Genomic DNA, 18,514 nt, shown 5'->3' on the forward strand with positions numbered 1-18,514 from the left:
TGGCAGGATTGCAGAACTTTGATCTTATTGGTTGGTTGTTGGATTTCTTAGCTCTGTCTGTATTATGCATCTTTCTTTGCTCAGTATACATGTAGTGCTGTGTTGTAGCTTTACCAAGTTGGTACCTCATTTTTAGGTCTACACTCATCTTTGAACCAGGGTTCGTTCTTTGACTTGATGGCAATAATAAAATGAGGAATATGACAGGTCATGAGTTTGCAGATTGTAATACAATCCAATTCTGCTAATGATGCACAGTAACTCATGAACTGCTGGATCTGTTCTTAACTTAGCACCATGGTTGTGCCACACAACATGATGGCAGGTGTCCCTAGTTTTCTCTCCAAAGGACTATGGTGCTCACCCTTTCCAATACCATAATGGACAGCTACATTTGTGTCAGGCGGATTGGTGAGGATTAGGTCAAGTAGGATTTTCCTTTGGGGCACAGTCTGAAAGCTGTGTCTTTGAGGATTTTGCCGATTACTTCAGTAATAGTGATATTAAGCCACTTTAGGTAATAGACGTTTGAAATCTTCCATCCTGAGTACATTCTGTGTCCTGCACTTCTTGCTGCATCTTCCAAGTGGTTCAACATGAAAGAGTACTGATTTATCACCTGAGGTTGGTAATCAGTAGGAGGTTTTGTTGCTTATCTTTGGCCTTAGCAATGAGACTTAATGTGATCTGAAGTCAGCGATGAGAACTACAGGCCTCTCCCTCCTGACTGTATGCACTGTTGCCACCTCTGGTCAGATACGACATACCCACCAAATGGAGGATAATAAAAACAGAATATGCTGGAAGTACTCAGAAGGTCACACGCATCCACATAGAGAGAAGCAACATTCACGTTGAATTATTGAAACGTCATCGATCAGGAATGTTAACTAACTTTCTCCAGAGATGCTGCCTGACCTGCTGAGTACTTTCAGCATATCTGTCGAAGAAATTCTCTCAAACAAGAGTTTACACTTAAACACGGTTAATCTTTATTCATGCGGTTTTACTTGCAAGGCGACACAGCTTTTAACAACACGGAGAGAAAGATATTCTCTCTGTTTTCCTTCAGCTCAGACTGCCCAAGGTTTGGAGGTGGTGGTCTTTATACAAAAAAAAAGGCAAGCTGTGGTGTTTACTGACTCAAGAAACACATTGCATTGACTTAATCTAATTTCCGATGTAAATGCAGTAACATTAATACTGATAAGGAAACTGATAAAATTCCTTATCCTACAAAGATATATGGCGGTGTCATAATTTCACATAACAGAACAATTGGAACCCAGGATGGATAGACTCATCAATAATCAGTCAACCGATTTCATGTCGCCACAGGAGACATTTGCATAGCAAAGGCATTATTGCACAGACGGCTTTGATTCCAGGAAGCTTAGCTTAAGACCATGATTATCCCTTGCCAGATGTGGCGGTATCCACTTATGTTAAAGGCTGATCAGAACTGATTTTATATTAAATCATATATTCACTTTTATATTAAAAATTGATCAGGGCTGATGCTATATTAAATCATGTACTTAACCCTATATTTAAAAACTGATGAAGTCATTTATCTCTTGTAAACGATTACTTATCGCAATAATGTTTTTTAATATGTATTACAGACATTATCTTTGTAAGAGTCCAGATGCAGTGAACTCATTAAGTCTTGTGGCCTTGCCTGGGAATAAGCTTTCCCAATTAAGAAGGATATCACTTGTATAGTGGCCTTGCCACTATGAGGGGCTACTGCTTGGCAAGAGACCATGCCAAGAAGGGAGGCTGGTGTTTTTCTGGAGATAGCTACCGGAGGTATCAACCTCGTATCTTTAGGGACAAGCGTCCTGCTGGACCTCCCTAGAAACCAAGGTCTTGCCGACCAAGAGAGAGACTGTTCTTTGTCTCAAAATAACTAGGGAGTCAAACTCCCTAAGTAAGAAAAGGATATAAATGTTTAAACACAGGCTCCGAAAGTTTGAGTTTTGCTTGGAGAGCTGTTTAGGAGATTACTGGGTGTTTATTTGACTAAGCTGCTATCGTGACTCGTAGAGTTCTGCTCTTGATTGAGTATTACTAGTCGAGGTTACTAGTCGATGCAAGTATGAGATGTTTATAGCTTATGCAATTATATAGGCCTGGAGGCTGCGCCTCTTCCTCAACAATCCTTCCTCAGGCTCTTCCGCATACCTCCTGTCTACCCTCACCATCTCCCCCACCCCACCAGCCTCTCCCTCTCCCCCCGCTCCTTGTGGGCCCTGATGGAGATCAGCTTTCCCCTCACCACTGCCTTCAGTGCCTCCCATACCATCCCCACTCGGACCTCTCCGTTGTCGTTGGTCTCCAAGTACCTCTCTATACTTCCTCGGACCTGCTCACTCACCTCCTCGTCTGCCAACAGCCCCACCTCCAAGCGCCACAGCGGGCGCTGGGCCCTGTCCTCCCCCATCTCCAAGTCCACCCAATGCGGGGCGTGGTCCGAAATGGCTATTGCCGAATACTCGGTATCCTCTACTCTCGCTATCAGCGCCCTACTCAAAATGAAAAAGTCGATTCGAGAATGAGCCTTATGAACATGTGAGAAGAATGAAAATTCCCTAGACCCCGGCCTTGCAAATCTCCAAGGGTCCACCCCTCCCATTTGGTCCATAAATCCCCTCAACACTCTAGCCGCCGCCGGCTTCCTACCCGTCCTAGACCTGGAGCGATCCAGTGCCGGATCCAACACCGTGTTAAAGTCTCCCCCCATTATCAGGCCCCCCACTTCCAAGTCTGGGATCCGACCCAACATACGCCGCATAAAACCCGCATCGTCCCAGTTCGGAGCATACACATTGACCAGTACCACCCTCTCTCCCTGCAACTTGCCACTTACCATTATATACCTACCGCCATTATCTGCCACAATGCTCGACGCCTCGAATAACACCTTCTTTCCCACCAAAATCGCCACCCCTCGATTTTTGGCATCTAGCCCCGAGTGAAACACCTGACCTACCCACCCTTTCCTCAGTCTTACCTGGTCTGCCACCTTCAGGTGTGTCTCCTGGAGCATAACCACATCCGCCTTGAGCCCCTTCAGGTGCGCGAACACGCGGGCCCGCTTAACCGGCCCATTCAGTCCCCTTACATTCCAGGTTATCAGCTGGATCAGGGGGCTACCCGCCCCCCTCCCCCGCCGACTAGCCATGACCCCTCCTCGGCCAGCCACGCGCCCGCACCCCACACCCGGCCCATTTCCCACATCGGCGTACCCCCGTCTCGACCCCACCCCCACTCGCTCCAGCTCCTCCTTGACCTTAGCAGCAGCAAATCGATTCCCACCTACCAGGCCCCGCCACCAACCAAAACAGTGCCCAACCCGCCCCATCCACCCTCCCCAACCCGAAAGAGAAAAACACAGAGAAAAAGAAACTCAAAACAATGCAAAGACCCCCCCCCCCCCCCACCGACCCAAAAATAGGCATATCATATCCACCGCAGTCCCCAATCGCCCATCCCGACCCTCAGTTTGTGTCCAGCTTCTCGGCCTGAACAAAGGCCCACGCCTCCTCCGGAGACTCAAAATAATGGTGCCGGGCCTTGTAGGTAACCCACAGTCGCGCCGGCTGCAACATGCCAAACTTTACCCCCTTCCTGTGCAGCACCGCCTTCGCTCGATTGTACCCGGCCCTCCTCTTCGCCACGTCCGCATTCCAGTCCTGATATATCCGAACCTCCGTGTTCTCCCACCTGCTGCTCCTCTCCTTCTTGGCCCACCTGAGCACACACTCCCGATCGACGAACCGATGGAACCGCACTAGCACCGCCCGCAGAGGCTCGTTAGCCTTTAGCCTCCTCGCCAACACTATATGGGCCCCTTCCAGCTCTAGGAGCCCCTGGAAGGACCCCGCTCCCATCAGCGAGTTCAACATGGTTGCCACATAGGCCCCCACGTCCAGCCCCTCCGGGAGGCCCAAAATCCGCAGATTCTTCCGCCTCGACCAATTCTCCATCTCCTCGAACCGCTCCTGCCATTTCTTGTGGAGCGCCTCGTGCGCCTCCACCTTTACCGCCAGGCTTAAGATCTCGTCCTCATTGTCAGAGATCTTTTGTCGAGCCTCTCGGATCGCCATCCCCTGGGCCGTCTGTGTCTCCAGCAGCTTATCAATAGAAGCCTTCATCGGCTCTAGCAGGTCCGTTTTAATCTCTCTGAGGCAGTGCTGGATACCCTCCTGTTGCTCCTCCGCCCACTGCCTCCATGCTGCCTGGTCTCCGCCCGCCGCCATTTTGTCCTTCCCTCCCTTCTTCTGTTCCACCCCCACCTTTTTTGTCGCTCCGCTCCTATTTAAAGCCATATACTGACGAGGAGCTATTATTAACTCCTTCCCACACCGGGAAACGTCGAAAAAGTGCCCTTGGGGGCCCTGAAAAGAGCCCAAAAGTCAGTTTTTGCGGGAGCCGGCGAATGTGCGACTTAGCTCCGCATAGCCGCAACCGGAAGTCTCGAGAGGGAATCCTTTTGGCAGTATTCGCTTCATCAGTCTGCCCCAAAATGTCTGTGGAAACTCCTGAAAAAGGTCTAAGAGTCCGTTCCAGACGGGAGCTGCCGAATGTGTGACCTACTCCTCCATGGCCGCCACCGGAAGCCTCGTCCCCGCTTCTTCAGTGGCCTTGGTGAGATCTTTTCACAGTTGTTCCCTCTGCTGCTAGAATTCACCTTTGATAAAGGCCCTCAGGTCAGCTTGCAGCTTTAAGCTTGCCCTTCCCCCGTCTGCATGCTGGAAGAGGCCCTGTTTATCCTGCAGTTGCAGCCAAATCTTTCACTGTTTCTGCCGGGTCTGGTAACCAAAAGACATACCATTCCTGGGAGACACTGTCAGGGGAATGTTGCAGTCTTCTTCCCACACCGGGAAATGTCAAACAAATGCCGTGGGGGTCCTGTAAAAGAGCCCCAAAGTCCGTTCCAAGCGGGAGCTACCGAGTATGCGACCTAGCTCTGCATAGCCGCACCCGGAAGTCAGAATTAGAAATATTTAGTCGACGTTAAGGAAAAGATAGCATCTAAGTCACAGTCTGTCTTGTATACTGAAGGTAGTGAATGCAAGGCACATTGTGGATACTATAATTAGAACTCCCAAATAGCGAGCCTGACTTTAGATATTCACAAGACCTTGTCTGGTAGCTCACAACCTCGACTAATCGGAAAGATCTTAGATAGAATACTCCTCAACTGTCACACAGAGACACTAGTGCTGTCTAGCAAGGTCAACAATTTTGAGATTTCTTTAATCCTTTTATTGATGAATATTCTTTCATATTTCCTGTTTTTATTTCAGATTTTTAGCATCTGCAGTTTTTTGCTTCTGTCTGAATATTGATGGAAGAATCTGGGGCATTAGCCGCCTATTAACATTCCGTAAGGTTTTTTTTAATGTATTTGTTTACAGGATGACGGTGTCTTGCCGTTCCCTATATGCCCTTGAGATAATGGTCATGAGCCACCGCAGTGAACTGCTGCAGTCGATGTGGTGTAGTTGCACCACAGTACAGTCAGGAAGGGAGTTCCAGAATTTTCACCAAGGAACAGTGATATAATTCCAAGTCAGGATAGCTTGGAGAGGAACTTGCCAATGGTGGTGAACTTGCCTATGATGCCCATGTCTTTCTAGATGGTAGTTGTGGGTTTGGAAAGGGCAGTCACAGGAGCTTCGATAAATTGCTGCAATGAATCTTGTTTTTGGTACACTGGACTTCCGGTGGCAGTAGCTAGAGGGAATACTCACACGAGGTGGCTCCTGTTTGAGTACTGAATTTTTAGACCTTTTTTCTGAATTTCTAGGGGTACTTTTGTTTAAAATCCCACCTGATCAATAGTGAAAGGTGCCCACATAAGGGAAATACCCAGAAGGACCAGGGCAAAAAAAGTTGAAAGAAATTCAGCGACAGAATCTGAGACCACTTGGGACTCTTCGGTGGAGAAAATAGCAGAGGTTCCTGCTATGACACCGTCCACTCCTCTGATGGCCAAAATGCTTACCCCCATCTTGGCGGAATTTGAGAAGCGAAAGTTGATAGAAGAGGCCCTGTCTTCCATTCGGTCGCCGTTGGAGAAGACCAACGAGTTGGTGAAAGCGCATGTCACTTTGACCTGCTCTCCACGAGGAAAGCAGTGCACCAGGCACGGGGACCCTGTATGAGCACAGCGACGAGCCTGCAGGATAACCAGCTGAGAAAGCAGGCAGCCATGAGGGAAATAGCATAGATCAGGGACAGCAGAGGGAAGAAAGCAAAGAGAAAACCGGTGGGAAGCAAAACGCAGGGGACCTCAATCGCTACTGCAAACACTGTAAGGTAGGAATAAAAAGAAAGGGAAAACTGTGATGTATCTATGTAAATAGTCAAAGCCGATCTATGTGTAAATAGTTTTAGTTATATATTTATATTCTCTTGTTTAACTCCCACTGTTTGTTCATATTTATATTTGTTTTGTATACCAAAAACTCAATGTTTTCCAAAAAAGAAAGTGCATGGCACTGCGATAAAGGGAATGGAGGCGGCTCTCGCTCTCTAGGCATAGTGGCCAGAGTGCCTCTCTGGACATCAAGACATTGGCGCAGATGGAATTTGATTTGGGGTGGTATACCCGGCGAGTCTCCGTGACGTTTGAGTCAAAAGTCTGCTTTTTCAACATGTCGGAGGATACAGAGGCTTTTGTTTAAAAACATGGGCTGGGTGCGAGTTGATTGAGGTTCATGGGAGGTATTTGGATGTTGGGGTGGGTATGTGGTTGTGGGGAGTTGTTTGGCGTTTCTTGTATATGTTCACATTTCTTTTTTCTTGGGTAGATGATTTCGAAGGTTGGATTTGGTTTTGGATTTCTATCTTTAAAATTCTATCTTGGTGGGAGGCTCAGTGCTTTGGGGGGTTTGTTCTTTGTGTTATAGGTGTGGGAAATATGTGGCTCCTGTTGGAGTACATTGTTGTAAGGGGTTTTGTTCAACTTTTTGTGGGTTTTTTTTTGTTGTCAGCATTTTTCTTCACTCTGGATGGGCTGCCCTGCTAGCCAAACTGGTAGTTAGCTAACTGGAGTGGAGCGGTGGGAGCAGCTGCGGGTGATTATCTTAGTTTAGACTTTGTGTTTTTGTTCTGTTTAGGGTAAGTTAATTGGATTTATGTACATATTTATTTGGGTGTGGTATTGTTTGGGGACGAGGGGTAGGGATAGTTTGCTGACAGTGACGACAGATTTTCATTTGTTTTGTCTTCCTGGTGGGTGTGATGGCCCTCTTGGGAGGGCCTAGTGCCTATACACTCTAAGCAGTTGCTGGATGACACCTTTTGGTGGAAATGGCTGACTCTGGATCGAGGAGGTGGGGTGGGAGGCCCCTAATTCGGCTGGTCACCTGAAATGTATGGGAGTTGAAAAGCCAATGAAACGTTTGAGGGTATTTGCTCACCTGAAATATTTTGAGTGCTGATGTAGTGTTTCTGCAGTTGAATCATTTGCAGGTAAGGAATCAGATGAGGTTGTAGAAGGGGTGGGTGAAATATTTCATTCGGGTTTCGATGATAGGGCCGGGGGTGCAACAATTCTGATTAATAAAAAGGGTTAATTTTTTGGCCTCTAAAATCTTAGCGGATCCTAATCGTAGATATGTGATTGTTATTGGGTTGCTTAAGTTGGAAAATATATAGTGCCAGGTATAGATAGTGTGGTGAAGTTTTTGTTCCGTTTTATTTTAAAACTGTTTAACTGTCAATTGTAAAGCTGCTGCTTTGATGTAATTAATTCTGTGTTTAAATTTAAGTGTTTTGACATGAACGATACCTATAGGTCAGGGTGAAATATCCTTTCCTCAAGTTTTACAATTGTTTGCGATTTTTCGTCTGGTATCATGACAAATATTGGGTCTGGCCAGGTATCATAACATGCGATTCAATTGGCCTACTTTGTCCTGGATAATGTTGAGCTTCTAGGGCATTGTTGAAGCTGGACTCATCCAGGCAAGTAGAGAGTGTTTCATTACACTCCTGACTTGTGCATTGTAGATGATGAACAGGCTTTGGAGAGTCAGGAGATGGGTTACTCTCTGCAGAGTTCCCAGCCTCTGACTTCCTCTTGTAGCCACAGTATTTATATGACTGGTTCAGTTCAGTTTCTGGTCAATGGCAACCCGCAGCAGTGGGAGATTCAACGATGGTAATGCTATTGAATGTCAAGATGAGATGGTTACATTCTCCTTTGGTGAAGATGTTCATTGCCTGGCACTCGTGTGGTTGAATATTACTTGCCACCTATTAGCCCAAGTCTGATGTTGTCCAGATCTTGCTGCGCATTGACACGGACTGTTTCATTACTTAAGGAGTAATAAATGGTCTCATATATATTGTGTAATCATCAGCAAACATTTCCACTTCTGATCTTATGGAGGAAAGGGCATCCATGGAACTGCTGAACGTGGTTGGGCCTTGGACACAACTGCGAGGAACCCCTGCAGTGTTAAGCCAGGACTGAGATCATAAATTTCCAACAACCACAACCATTTTCCTTTGTGTTCGGTTCTGATGAAGATCAGTGGAAAGTTTTCCCCCGATCCCATTGAATTCAATTTTGCTGGGGCTCCTTGATGCTACACACAGTCAAATGCTGCCTTCATGAAATGGGCTGCTGCTCTCAGCTCATTTCTTGAGTTTGCGTCTTTTGTCCATTTTGGACCAAGGCTGCAATGAAGTCCAGAGCTGAGTGACCCTGGCAGAACCTAAACTCAGCATCAATGAGCAAGTAAGTATCACTTGATAGTGCTGTCAATGACACTTTCCATTCTTCCATCACTTTGACGATCGAAAGTAGACTGATGTGGTAACAGGCAGGTTTGAATCCGCCCTGCTTTTTGTGGATGGGATATACCTGAGCAGATGCCAGTGTTGTAGGTGAACTGCAACAGCTTGCCAAAGGCACAATGGTTCCGGAGCACAATCTTCATTACTATTACCAGAATGTTAGCAGAGCAAGAACTTTGCGGTTTCCAATGCCTTCACTTCACGTGCTGTCAAGAAGTGGCTGAATTAAATTGGCTGATGACTGGCATCTGTGATGTTGGGGGTCTTCAGGAAGAGGCAAAGATGGTTCATCCACCGGGCACTTCTGGCTGAAAATGGTTACAAATGCTTCAGCCTTGTTTTTTTGCAGTGATGTGCTTTGGCTGGGTTATCCTCAATGAGGACGGGGATATTTGTGGGGCTGCCACCTCCTGTTGTTTAATTGTCTTGTCACCATTCACGACTGGATGTTGCAGGAACTGAAGAGCTTAGTTCTGATCCGTTAGTTGGGATATCACATAGCTCTGTTTATCGGATGTTGCAGTAGGTGGAAATCAGCAGGAGGTTTCCTTGCCCAAAAGTATGATATGTCAGGCTGTTACATGACGAGGTCTCCCAAGTTTGGCTGAAGTTCCCCAGGTGATCATGAAAGAGGATTTTGCAGGGCTGACTAGGCTAGGAATATTTTTATTACATGTGGTGCAGAGATGAATGGTAGTTGGTCTGTTGCGCTTTACAGCTTTTCTTGTGGTTTGATACAGCTTTGTTGAGTGCTCTGACCACTTTAGAGTCTGGATATGCACAGATCAGACGGATAAGAAGGGGAGTTTTCTCACTTGAAGGATAATAGTGAACCAGATAGGTTTTAACAATAAGTAGTTACATGGTCACCAGTCCATGAGACCAGATTTTTAATTCCAGATTTATTCAATTAATTGAATTTAGTGTCTCCAGCTTCCATGGTGGGATTTGAACTATTGTCTCCTGCTCACATAGTTCAGGAATCAGTGTTGCTCATCTAGTAACATTGCCACTATGCTACCAGATTGTTGAGAATTTATTAGAATCAAAAGCTAGTTAAAATGATTGTCTGCCTGATTATGTAGATTATCGGTAATTAGCTCTGAATAGAATAGAAAAAAGGAGAAACTGCCTCAGAGCCCGAACTAGTTTAAGCTAAGCTTGAAATATTGTTGATGACTGGAAAACTTTAGCAATATTGGATTCTAATATTGAGCAATTTTAGGGTTAAAATCCTGGGTTAGAGTGTGTTTGGCTGCCATGGTCATTTTATTGAAAAATAATTCTGTTTTGTAGGGTTGCAGGGCCTGGGTGCTTTTAGCAACCAGAAGGTGAAATTGACAAAGGAATGTGTTTTTCAGTTGAATGGGTGTAAATTGAGAGAGGTGGATGCACAGCGAGACCTTGGTATCCTTGTGCATCAGTTGCTGAAAGTAAGCACGCAGGTACAGCAGGCAGTAAAGATGGCAAATGGTATGTTGGCCTTTGTAGCGAGAGGATTTGAGTATATGAATAAGGATGTTTCACCACAATTGTATAGGGCATTGGTGAGTCCACATCTGGAGTATTGTGTGCAGTTTTGATGTCCTTAACAGAGAAAGGATGTTCTTGCTATGGAGGCAGTGCAGCGAAGGTTTACCGGGCTGATTCCTGGGATGGTGAGACTGCCGTAGGAGGTGAGTTATTTAATGGATTCATTGGAGTTTAGACGAGTGAGGGGGGAATATCATAGATACGTATGAAATTCAAACAGGATTTGATAGGGTAGATTCAGAAAGAATGTTCCTGATGGAGGGGGGAGTCCAGAACTGTCTTAGTTTGAGGATAAGGGGGTAAACCTTTTAGGACTAAGGTGATGAGAAATTTCTTCGCCCAGAGAGTGGTGAATATGTGGAAATCACTGCCACAAAAAATAGTTACGGCAAAAACATTGTAATTTCAAGAAGGAATTAGATATAGCTCTTGGGGCTAAAGGAATCAAGGGATATGGGAGAAGGCAGGATCAGGGTTTTTAACTTGATGATCAACCCATGATCATAATGAATGGCAGAGCAGGCTTAAATGGCCGCCACCTGCTTCTATTTCCTATGTATGTATGTTTCTATGTAAAGTGCTGAAGGTGGTCGGGTTGAGGGTGTTGCTCTAAAGAACTTTAGAAGTTGAGTTTACAGTAATTTCCCTCTAGTATAAATCTAAACAGAGGGTTTTGTCTGTTATTCCCATTAATCCCAGCTTTATCTCGTTCCTTAATGTCAGAATAGGCTATAATGTCACCTTGCTGTTAAAGCTGTTGCCCTCACTTCTCCTCTCACTTTTAATTTTTGTAATCCATGCTTTGCTTAAGATGACCTTGTCCCATAACTTCCTGGTTCCCCAGCATCGCATTTAGGGTGTGCCCCAATGATGTGCTGGGGAATCCCTCTAGGAGGTTCCCATGTCAGGGTTTAGCTGGCAATTGCCCAGAAGTGCTAACTTCTGGACAATTGTGTTGGGCTGGGAACCATTCGACAGAAGCAATTTAAATCGCTAACTTCAGATGGTTGGGCCAATTTTACCCTGATGGTTACTCTGAAAGAGAGGGAAAAAATTACTTCTAACTCCAGAATAGCTATTTAAAAGACCCAGACCAGCATGAGACACCTCCCGCACATGTTATCTGTCCAGGTGACCCTCCTCTTTCCCCCACCAGTGGGGACTGACCCAGCGCCACCATGATCTGATCTCCGGTTCCCCATCTCTCTCCTGGACAGACCCCCCCTGTTTGAAACACTTTTTTAAATGTCCTCTTCACTTACGGCAACTAATGCCACTAAATTGGGGCGTTTCTTACACCTCTGTGCCCCAGCTACAGCACACTGATACAGCCAGAAACGTGCTTCGCTGCTCTTGTCTCAGCCAGCCTGAGAAGAAGGTTAGGAAAGGCAGGAACTTCAAAATCCCAGTTTGGGTAAGTCCGTCGAGAGTGACAACCTGCCGGGGATTCTGAGGAAGCTACGGACCAATGAGGTCTGGAGCTGAGTTGTTCTCACACAACCTGAATTGAGCATCAGTGATTAGGTTATTGTTGAGTAGGTAATGTGGATCATAGACCCATTGAATTTACAGTGCAGAAGGCCATTTGGCCCATCGGGTCTACGCCGGCCCCTGAAAGATCACCCTACATAAGCCACACCTCCACTCTTAACAGGTAACCCAGCAACCCCAGCTAGCTTTTTTTGAAAACTATGGGGCAATTTAGCGTGACCAGTCCAGCTAAACATCCTGCACGTCTTTGACTGTGAGAGGAAACGGGAGCACAAGGAGGAAACCCACGCAGACACCGAGAACATGCAGACTGTGCACAGACAGTAACCCAAGCTGGGAATTGTACCCACTATGCTATCATGCCGCCCCTTTTTTTGTTTTGTTGGAAAGGGAAGAGAGAGAAGACGAGATATTGATAACTCCTCCAGAATAGTAGAACCAGAGAGCATAACCTGTGCTTGTTGGAGGGTAAATTCACAACTAATCTGCATTAATATTATCTCCGTTTGAGAGTGATAATTCTACACTATATGCTTCCTGGAAAGACGTTGAAAGGAGACGGTATTGATTTAATTCAAAGCTAACTTGGAAATCATGAGAAAATAATGTTTTAGGATACAGTGTGAGAGTAATTTATGACATGACATATGGAATGTAGTATGCTTGAGAGGAATGGGTGACATGGACCTATAGTTTCCAAAACTTTGTACTGGTGGGAGTTTCATCACCTTGTGTCTGGGTCTGTTTTAGGCAAATTGATAGAGATTGATTGCCTTGATTGATCAGCAACACTATTAGTGCATCAAATGACTGACAGGATGGTAAATGGCTAGCTCGGTGGATGGTGGTCTTTCCTCATCTACAAGTTCCTGTGTGCTAAGTGGCTACGTACAGCATTTGGAGATAGTAATTTTATGTTTTAAGTTGTGCCAGTACTGCATAAATCCAAAGTGTTAATCTTAAAAAATTGAATTCATTTTGTTTGTAAACATTTAGAATTTAGCCATAGTTTTTAATGCATGAAATTAATAAATATAATTTTTAACTAAAGTATTAATCAAGAATTCATTGTTTTGTGAAATGTTCTCATTTACATAGTGTTGATTTATATATTTTATTAAAGGTGAGAGATAATCTTGGAATTACAATAGACAATCACACCTCCCCACCACCTCCAGTTTTGATACCACCTCTCAGAATTCTAACTCCTTGGCTTTTTAAGGTAAGTTAAGATGTAGTTTGTAAAAGATGAATGATCTATTTTTCGCCTCATTATTTCCATCAGTGAATACGTATGAATGCATTCAGAAATTTAGCTTGCGCTTTCAGTGACTGTTGGCCTTGACTTAGTGAAAGCACTCTCACCTCTAAGTCAGAAGGTAAATGCTAATCGCATTACTTCCAAAGCACAACACTGTTTGTATTATCTTCCAGCTGAGATATCTGCCTCCTCAGGTGAAGTGATGGCACTGATTGTAAAGAACTTCCCTGCTCTTGAATTAGAAGGTTGTGAGTGCAAAGTTTAATTTCAGAGACTTGAGCACAAAATCTAGACTGGCACTTCAGTGCAACACTGGGGAGTGTTATACTGTGAGAGGTGCTGTTTTTTGGGTGAGAGATCCCATTTTCTCTCTGAGATTGACATAAAATCCCTTAGCATTTTTTTTAAAGAACAGGGAAGCTTTTCTCTATTTCCTGGTCAATATTTAGCCCTCCATCAATCTCACTGAAACATATCTGTCCATGATCATATTGCTGTTTGATTGGCTCCTGCACTTCCTACATTACAACAGTGGCTTCACTTATAGTGCTTACTTGACTGCAAAATGTTCTAAAGTAAAAGGTACAAATCTTTTTATCATTTATCTCTCTATTGACCGACTGCCAAAAACAAACAGTCGGTCACATTTGCCTTTAGTCAGACCCTGCTCAGTGAAAATGAGCCACTAGGTATGCCACAACGTACAGCTCATTTTGGGAAGTTCTGAAGACTTCAACGGTGCTGTACAAAGTCACATTGATTCTTTAAGTTGCATTCATCAGGGCCCAGATATTCCGATCAGTGGCAAGGCGGCTCTCACACTCACCTTTTAAGAAAGAGACCTGTCCATAAATATCTCGGGATCCCTGTGGCTTGGATTTCACCTTTCCCCAAAGTTAATTTGAATTTGGCAGAAAATCAAGGTGATCTCAAGAGTTCAACCATAACAGGATAGACAACATTGAGCCATTCTTACACAGCTAACTAGGAAGTAAAATGTACTGATTATCCTTCACTTTTCATAACCTAGTGAGTAAAGTAAAAGTTCAGACATAAACATCAGAAGCTAAAATATCTTTTTTTTAAGGGGTTATCATAATGGAAAGATTTCACATTACATATATATAAAATTAATTTTCCAGGGCCTGAGATTCTTCAGCAGTGATTTTGACTTAATACAGTGGTTTAAACACCCAATTATCTCTCATTAGCAGGGTGTAATTTTTTCAGAGGCTTTTTAAACAGCAATACTAGTGTAAAAGGGGAAGTTGCTGTTAGCTCCGTGATTTCTGAAGAGTGCTGTCTGCAGAAACTTTAACAGCGTGCCCTCTGGAGGAGCAGGAAGTCTGGAGCAACTTCTGGATATCCTCGTTTAATTGTATGTGCCGCCGCCAGATGTCCATTTCAAAGTGATTTTAAAGGCAAAAACTAGCAGGTTTGATATCCATCCACGCCCAAGTTTTTCTCTCTTTCAAATTGTAATTGATTTCTTAAAACACTCTGGTTTAGTAATTAGTTACGCAACAGTCTTCTTGCAACTTCAAGGAATGAATATTCCTCATCTCTTCGGAGATCTCCAAAAATGCATTTCACCCATCACCCTGGTGCTGTTATGGGCCAGGGTTTGGAGAACCCCAAAGTGTATCATGGAGTTCACCTGATCCACGACTTTTAATAGATTGTGGTTATGGGGAACACACGGGCCTACTTTATAGGTGTGATGCAACAGAAATCTACAGTACTTTTAAATTAAAACAATTTATTTATGAAACCAGTTAACACTTCATAAACCCCTAGTAAACATCTTAACAACTATTAACACCGATAAATCCCCCAAAGAATACAGTACTCACTAAGTAACTCTTAATCTTTCCTTGCAACATCCATAAGACAAAAAGAACCGTTTGAAAGACATCAGGTTTAACTTCACTATTGAAAACAGTTACCATGTTGAAATCACCAAATGAACATTCATAAGCTTGCAGAGATACACATCTTGCTGTGACTGCAGCTTCTCCAAATCTAAAACAAAACTAAACACACCCTGTAGCTGCAAGTCCAAAGCGAAAGTAAAAGCAGACAGACAGCCCAGCTCCACCCACACTCTGACATCACTGATAAACACATTTCTTAAAGGTACTCTCACATGACCGTGCTTACTGATCATCTACTCAGAGATCACCTATGTGGTTTGGTGTCCAATTTTGTTTCATAATGTTTCCGTGTTACATCTCTGACGGTTTTACTTTTTTAAAAGCACTATATGAACACAAGCTGGAAGTCGTGGTTTTGCCACTTAAACGAACATCGGAACAGAAATAGGCCATTCAGCCCCTCGAGCCTGCTTTGCCATTCAATAACATCACAGCTGAACTTTCTGTTTTGAATTCCACATTCCACCGACCCCAAATAACCCATGATTCCCTTGCCTAACAAAAATCTATCTACTCTGCCTTAAAAATATTAAATAATCCTGCCTCCATCGTCTTCTGAGGCAGAGTTCCAAAGTCACACAACCATCTGAGAGAAAAGATTTCTCCTCATCTCTGACCTAAAATGGTAACCCTTAATTTTAAAACAGAGCCCTCTAGTTTCGAAATCCTCCACAAGAGGAAAACATCCTATCCATGTCCGCCTTGTCTTGACCATTTAGGATTTTATATACTTCAATCAAGTCACTCCTCACTCTTCTGAACTCCAGTGGAAAGAAGCTCAATCTATTTGACCTTTCATCGTAAGACATCCCACTCATTCCAGGTATCAATCTGGTAAACCTCCTGTGAACCAGCCCTCCAACATATTTACATCCTTCCTTAAATAAGGAAACCAAAACTGAACACCGTATCCGAGATGTGGAGCCAGCGCCGGGGCGGAGAGTCCATTTCCCCGCATGGAATCGGGATTGGCACAGGTACCCCGATTCACCGGGCCCCTACCTGCAGCCATTGCTGGAGGCCCGCCCCGCCATTCTCCGCCCCCGACCGGCCGAAGACCCGATGGCGTGGATCTAACATGGTCCTGCCGATCGGGATACTAGCGTGGCAGTGGCGGACTCAGTCCGCGGCCGCCCTGGTCAGGAGTGGGCTGATCAGAGGGCAGGGGGAGGCCTTATACGGACTGGGCAATTTTGAACGGGCAGTCTGGGTCGGGCATGCGGCCGATCGGGGACACTTTGTTTAAGGTCCAGCTCCACGGTCTGAGTCCACCAAGGAGAATGGCGCGACCGCTGGAGGCCGCCTCCGTGCGCATACGCGGCCTCTGACCCGGTCCTGCGGGGGCCCGTATCTGCAGCAAAAGCTGCTAGTTTCACTCTGGTTTACTGCTAGCCCCCTGCAGGGCTAGGAATATGTGGCCCTTCCACACCAGTTTTTCTGGCGTGAAAGTCCACAGTTTGTACGATGGTGTGGGGACATAGTCCCAAAAACAGAGAATCCAGCTCGTGGTCTCACCAATGCCCTGTATACCTGAAGCATAACATCCGTCTTTTATTTAAATTCTTGTAATAAAGGAATTACTTACTGTACCTGCACACTAACCTTCTGTGACACGTGCATGAGGATACCTAGATCCCACTGCACCTCCGAATTCTGCTGCCTTCTCTGTTTAAGTAATACTCTACTTTTTTATTCTTCCAGACGAAGTGAACAACTTCACATTTTCTCACATTCTTCCATCTGCCAGATTTTTGCCCACAACCTGTCTATTTCCATCTGTCCATATGTCCTCTTCACAGCATGCTTTCCTATCTATCTTTGTGTCATCTGCAAATTTAGCTACCATATCTTCCCTGGGCTTTATTTCGAACTCTGTGGTGATGCTTCCCCAACCTGGTTCTGAGCAAGACGAAGCATGAATTCTATTTCCAGTCTGATCAGAGTTGTCACACCCCAAACTAGGACTAGAGCTCATTAAAAATCTGGCCCTGAACCACTTCTCTGCAGGTTTCCCATCTGTACGAGGTCACGCAAAGTTACAAGCCAATACAGAGACAAATGGCATAAATACAATTGTTACATTCAAAATTCAGAAATCCTGGCTAAAATCAAGTGTTACATTCAACAATGTTATTAAAACCTGATTTCTGTCTTTAGTTACAAACTATAGTGCCTTTTGTTCGGAAAACAAAGATAGTTTTAAGGGATTTTTATTTAGAAATAAAGTATATTTTTAAGTGGGTTAAATTAAATGTTTCTGTGCCTGGAAGGGTAAAACCTATAGTTGGATTCATGTTGGACAATGGAGTATGTGTGGGGCTGGTTTCAATTCCAACTGTGCTTCGAAAGTGTTACAGTGTGAAGAGTAAATGGAAGTAGGTTGCTTTGCAAATGGGGGCCTGTTTTTAGCTGAATTTTTTTTCAGTTGGAAGTTAGTACACCAAGGAGTGAACATCTCTCAGCTTTGACAGGAGAAGCTGGATAGGGCAAGGGAGCTGCAAAGAGGGAGGCATCCCAAAGAATCAGATACAGTCCAGATAACTGGAGAATATAGTCAGAAAGAATGTCTTGAGAAGACTGAAGTTATGAGAATAGAGACCAAGGTATTGTTCCGATGAGAATTCAAAGGGAGAAGCAGACAAAGTGTTGTTTGTAGAAGAGACAGCTGTAGTAACCAGAATTTAAATGGATAAACAGTCTTCAAAGGTAAATCAAAATTTTGATGCCATTTTAATCGAGTCCCGGAATGGAGAGTTGAAGCAATTATGAACTGCACAAACTGTTCAGATGAAGAAATCCTAAATAGGGAGTTGAGAATCCTGGATACTGGGTGTAATGACTTAGGCCAGGCCTTTGAGATTGGCCAATTAGAATACGAGTTCCCTGATTAGTGGCCCAATCAGGAACCCTTTTCTCTGGAGAAAACAGGGAGTGTCAGATCCTCTGCACTCCCAGTGTAGACAGCAAGCTGAATTCATCTGGTTGTTTAGCTCTTGGTTTTGTAAATAAAAGGAATTCTGGTGATGGGACTTCTGCCTCCGTGGACTTATTACAGTGGCGACGAGGAAAACCGAACAACCCGAAGGAACCTGCTCATTAGCAGCCGCCACATATTGAGGGTAAGCCACTGACGGGCAAAATGCCTTTATTTAGGAAGTTGGACTCTTGACCCTGCAGTGGAAGACTGGGCCCAATATGTAGAGCGGATGAAGTACTTTGTTAGAGCAAACAATATAATTCTGGATGAGAAACAACAGGTCATTCTGCTGACCGCGTGTGGGCCGGTAGCTTTTGCCATTATGCGCTGTCTCGCTTTTCCAGAGGCACCGGACACGAAATCTTTCCAGGAATTGGTGGACATAGTGAAAGAGTACTATGACCCTAAGCCACCTCTGATCACCGGTTTTAATCTGCATTCCAAGACACTGGGGAGTCAGTCAGTAACTTTTTAACAAGATTAAGGCGATGAGCAGAG

At 44.6% G+C, this 18,514-nt stretch overlaps 1 protein-coding gene across 1 annotated transcript in view; it reads left to right on the forward strand.

The window, feature by feature from the left end:
- Positions 1 to 18,514, forward strand: part of ralgapa1 (Ral GTPase activating protein catalytic subunit alpha 1) — a 361,211-nt gene that overhangs the window by 128,062 nt on the left and 214,635 nt on the right. The window contains exon 24 of the mRNA XM_072494899.1: positions 12,968 to 13,066. Coding sequence (XP_072351000.1) covers positions 12,968 to 13,066 — 99 coding nt within the window. The remainder of the gene's footprint in view (positions 1 to 12,967; positions 13,067 to 18,514) is intronic.

This window comes from Scyliorhinus torazame, chromosome 2 (assembly GCF_047496885.1).
Source record: "Scyliorhinus torazame isolate Kashiwa2021f chromosome 2, sScyTor2.1, whole genome shotgun sequence".
In the NCBI taxonomy this organism is placed as follows: domain Eukaryota; kingdom Metazoa; phylum Chordata; class Chondrichthyes; order Carcharhiniformes; family Scyliorhinidae; genus Scyliorhinus; species Scyliorhinus torazame.